Below are 5,000 nucleotides of genomic sequence, written 5' to 3'. Positions count from 1 at the left end.
GGTGGAGAATTACCCAACATTTCGAAACCGAAGCGCGATTCGTGAACTTTACTCATAGTTTCCGATTGCTTGTTCCCACCCGCGTTCAACAGGGGCGGAGAGGTGATATTCACCCGTGTACCCGGAATACTGCAGCTGCCGGGGGTGGTGGCAGAGCAGGCCGGCACCTATGTCTGCTCGGCACAGAACGGGGTGGATGCACCCGCCACTGCCAGCGTGGATCTGGAAATACTGTGTGAGTGGGCTTGAGAGGAGGAGGAGGTAGAATGTGTTATATATATATATATATATATATATATATATATATATATATATATATATATATATATATAATGTCCCGTCATACATTGTAATAATAGTAATAGTATTAACAATATTAACATAGTTATGACAATATTAGTATTTTTTTGTGGCCTCAGTTGCTTGCAGCTCATGGAGCACAATCTTTTTTTTTCTTTCTTTTTTTCCTTTCTTAAAACTTGAAAAAAAAATTTTCTTTATTAAAAAAAAAGTGATAATGATGATGATGATGATGTTGAGAAGGATGATAAGGAATGCATGCTTTTTTTTGGGGGGAGGAGTGTGTGTGTGGGGGGTGGGTGGGTGGAGGTTATTTGTTGTTTTTGTGTGTATCTGAATGACGTGTTACTGTAAAGCGCTTTGAAAGTTTTGAAAGCGCTGTATAAGTGTCTTCTTCTTGTTCTTCTTATCGTAGTAATAGTAGTAGTGGTAGTGGTAGTACTAGTAGTAGTTGTACTCGCGATTATTCCATTTTATTTTCATTCGTTTTCATCTTCATTCTGTTTCATCCGTATTCTGCTCCATTTCCATGTTTTTCCACCTTGATTCTGTTTCATCCCTATTCAGTTTTGGTTCCGGTTTTGTTTCGTTTCCGTACCATTTTATTTTTCCTTTCTGTTTTATCTTCCTTCCGTTTTATCATTTTCCCATTCAGTTTTATCTTCATTCTGTTTGGTCCCGATTTTGTTTCATCTTCGTTCTGTTGTAGTAATGCGCCATTCTTTTTTTTAATTTTTTTTTTTAATCTTCGTTCTGTTGTATTAATGCGCCATTCTGTTTTATCTTCGTTCTGTTGTGTTAATGCGCCATTCTGGTTCATCAGCTTCGTTCTGTTGTGTTAATGCGCCATTCTGTTTCATCAGCTTCGTTCTGTTGTGTTAATGCGCCATTCTGTTTCATTTCCGTTCTGTTGTATTAATGCGCCATTTTTTTTTTATCTTCGTTCCGTTGTATTAATGCGCCATTCTGCTTTATCTTCGTTCTGTTGTATTAATGCGCCATTCTGTTTCATCAGCTTCGTTCTGTTGTATTAATGCGCCATTCTGTTTCATCAGCTTCGTTCTGTTGTATTAATGCGCCATTCTGCTTTATCTTCGTTCTGTTGTATTAATGCGCCATTCTGTTTCATCAGCTTCGTTCTGTTGTATTAATGCGCCATTCTGTTTCATCAGCTTCGTTCTGTTGTATTAATGCCCCATTCTGCTTTATCTTCATTCTGTTGTATTAATGCGCCATTCTGTTTCATCAGCTTCGTTCTGTTGTATTAATGCGCCATTCTGCTTTATCTTCGTTCTGTTGTATTAATGCGCCATTCTGCTTTATCTTCGTTCTGTTGTATTAATGCCCCATTCTGCTTTATCTTCGTTCTGTTGTATTAATGCGCCATTCTGCTTTATCTTCGTTCTGTTGTATTAATGCGCCATTCTGTTTCATCAGCTTCGTTCTGTTGTATTAATGCCCCATTCTGGTTCATCTTCGTTCTGTCCAACAGCGGGACAAGGGGCCACAATCCGCTTTGTCCCCCCTGGTTTGACGGCCAGTGTGCTGGAAGGGGAACCACTCCGTGTGGGCTGTACCGCGAACTGTGTGCCTGAGTGTGAATTCGTTTGGACCAGGTGAAAACCACTCCCTGTGCTTTCCTTCTGTGTGTGTGTGTGTGTGTGTGTGTGTGTGTGTGTGTGTGTGTGTGTTATATATATAACACACACACACACACACACACACACACACATATATATATATATATATATATATATATATATATATATATATATATATATATATATATATTGATTGATTGATTGATTGACTTGTTTATTTATTTATTGTTCCGTCATCCCTTACGTTTTCTTTCCTTTCATTATATATAGATATAAATAGATAAATGAATAGACGAATGAATGAATGAATCAATCAATCAGTTAGTATATATAGACACACACACACACACACACACACACACACACACACACACACACACACACACACACACACACACACAGAGTTATTTCTGACAGGTGTTGGACTTCAGATCCAGTGTTCACCAGTGATCAGGGTTCGAGGCACGGTGCTGTGTCCTGGGGAAAGGTACTTCACTCCGATTTTCCTCACACCGTCCAGCTGTGATAGCTACCTGACTTTGGTCGGGGAAGTTGAAGACAGGAGAAGGAAAGTAATGGGGAGTGTGTGTGTGTGTGTGTGTGTGTGTGTGTGTGTGTGTGTAGGGGTGGGGGGGGAAGCTTTATGCTGCTACTCAGGCATCTCACTGGCAGTTGAAGTAGAGCGTGTATGGATATGTCCGTACGCAGTGTTACCTCCTTGAGAAACTTAAACTGAAAGTGGTTTTTGTTATTGTATTTGTTATTGTTATTGTTGGGTTTTTTTGTTTTGGTTTCTTTTTTGTTGTTGTTTTGTTGTTGTTTTTTGTTGTTGTTGTTTTGGCGTGAGGAATGGGGGCGGGGGGCGAGGGGGTGGGGTGGTTAGGGAGGGTATGCTGCTGGTTAGGCATGTCACCTGGCAGGTGAAGTGAAGCGTGTACGGATTTGTCCGCACGTAGTGACGCCTCCCTGAGAAACCGAAACCGAAACCGAAAATGAAAGCGAAAGTGAAAGTAGTGTTGGTTGTGTGATTGCAGGGCGGGGCAGGTGGTGTCCTCCAAAGTGAAAGTGAAAGTAGTGTGTGTGTGATTGCAGGGCGGGGCAGGTGGTGTCCTCCAACAGCCTACTGCTCCTGGTGGACACGGCCAGAGACACGTCCGGGGTGTACCAGTGCCACGCCCACAACGACCTGGGGGTCAACGTGACCCAGCAACTGGCTGTCACCGTGCACTGTGGGTTGTGTGGGTGGTGGTGGTGTGGGGTGTGTGTGTAGTTTTGGTTTGTGTGGTGGTTGTGGTGGGGTGTTGGTGTGATGGTGTGTAGTTAGGGGTTGTGTGGTAGTTGTGGTGGGGTGTTGGTGTGGGGGTGTATAGTTTTGGGTTGTGGGGTGGTTGTGGTGGGGTGTTGGTGTGGTGGTGTTTAGGTTTGAGTTGCGTTTGGGTTGAGGTGTGGCGTGGTTGTGATGGGGTGTTGGTGGTTGGGTGTGGTGTTGTGGGTGGGGTAGGGTTGGGTTGGGGTGGGTTGGATTTGGTTTGAATTGGTTGTGTTTGGTTTGGATGGTTTGTGTGTTGTTGTGGTGTGTTGATTTGGGTTGCGGTGTGGTGGGTTGGGTTTGGTTTGGTTTGGTTTGGTTGGTTGTGTTGTGTTGTGCTGTGTTGTGCTGTGTTGTGTAGTGTTGGTTGGGATGTGTTGGGTGGTGTTAGTTTAGGTTGGGTTGTGGAATGGTGTTGAGTTGGGTTGTGTGGTTTTGGATTGTCTTGTGGTTTTGTATTGTGTTGTGTTGTGTTGTGTTGTGTTGTGGTGTGTTGTGGTGTGGTGTGGTGTGTTGATTGTGTTGTGGTGTGGTGTGGTGTGGCGTGGTGTGTTGTTGTGTTGTGTTGTGTCTTGTTGTGTTGTGTTGATTGTGTTGTGGTGTGGTGTGGTGTGTTGTTGTGTTGTGTTGTGTCTTGTGTTGTGTTGATTGTGTTGTGTTGTGGTGTGGTGTGGTGTGGTGTGGTGTGGTGTGGTGTGTTGTTGTTTTGTGTTGTGTCTTGTTGTGTTGTGTTGTGTTGTGTTGTGGTGTGGTGTGTTGATTGTGTTGTGTTGTGTCTTCTTGTGTTGTGTTGTGTTGTGGTGTGGTGTGTTGTGGTGTGGTGTGTTGTGGTGTGGTGTGTTGATTGTGTTGTGGTGTGGTGTGGTGTGGTGTGTTGTGTTGTTGTGTGGTGTGGTGGGTTGGGATGTGTTGGGTGGTGTTGTGTATTGTGTCTTGTTGGGTTGTGTCGGGTCGGGTTGTGTTGTGGTGTGTTGTTATAGTGGATTGGGATGTGTTGGGTTATGTCGGGTTGGGTTGGGGTGGGTTGATAACTGACGATGATGACGACGATGATGGTGATTACGACGTTATTCATTCCTCCTCCACCACCCACCCCACAACCCCCTTACCACCCTCCCACCTTCTAAATCCTCCTACACTCCATCCCTCATCCTTCTTTCAGACGGACCCAAAGGAACCACACGGCTGTTCCCGCCAGATTCCACCAGGAACCTTAACCGTGGCGACACCTTGACGGTGCAGTGCTCCGCTCAGTGCTCTCCCCCTTGCTCGTACAAGTGGCGCAAGGGGGCGCTGCAGCTGCCGACGGAAGAAGGCGTGTTGCTGGTGCCCAACGTGACGCCGGACGACAGGGGACGATACACGTGCACTGCGATCAATGAGAAGGCTGCCCCAGAGTCTGTCAGCCTGGCTGTGAACGTCAACTGTGAGTGTGGAACAGTGTGTGTGTGTGTGTGTGTGTGTGTGTGTGTGTGTGTGAATGTCAACTGTTAGTGGAGTACAGTGTGTGTGTGTGTGTGTGTGTGTGTGTGTGTGTGTGTGTGTGTGTGTGTGTGTGTGTGTGTGTGTGCGCATTATTTATCTTCCGGATCTTTACTGAACTTTTAGTACATTGCAGTAGTTACAGAAGTGTGGCAGTAATAGTTCTTGATTATAGCTACAGCAGCATCGGCTGCTATGATAGAAGCAGAACCATGTGACTAGATGACCCCTCCTCCACCGCCCGCCCCCCTAACTAATCATGTGACTAGATTACCCCCACCATCCCCTGCCCCCTAACTAATCATGGG

The 5,000-nt window shown here is 45.1% G+C and overlaps 1 protein-coding gene across 1 annotated transcript in view; it reads left to right on the top strand.

Moving 5' to 3' along the window:
* LOC143277588 (hemicentin-2-like) overlaps positions 1-5,000 on the top strand; it is an 86,256-nt gene that overhangs the window by 57,805 nt on the left and 23,451 nt on the right. The window contains exons 29-32 of the mRNA XM_076582467.1: positions 93-235; positions 1,793-1,916; positions 2,994-3,130; positions 4,373-4,636. Coding sequence (XP_076438582.1) covers positions 93-235; positions 1,793-1,916; positions 2,994-3,130; positions 4,373-4,636 — 668 coding nt within the window. The remainder of the gene's footprint in view (positions 1-92; positions 236-1,792; positions 1,917-2,993; positions 3,131-4,372; positions 4,637-5,000) is intronic.

Source organism: Babylonia areolata, chromosome 34 (genome assembly GCF_041734735.1).
Source record: "Babylonia areolata isolate BAREFJ2019XMU chromosome 34, ASM4173473v1, whole genome shotgun sequence".
NCBI lineage: Eukaryota > Metazoa > Mollusca > Gastropoda > Neogastropoda > Buccinidae > Babylonia > Babylonia areolata.
This window is presented reverse-complemented; position numbering and strand designations above follow the sequence as displayed.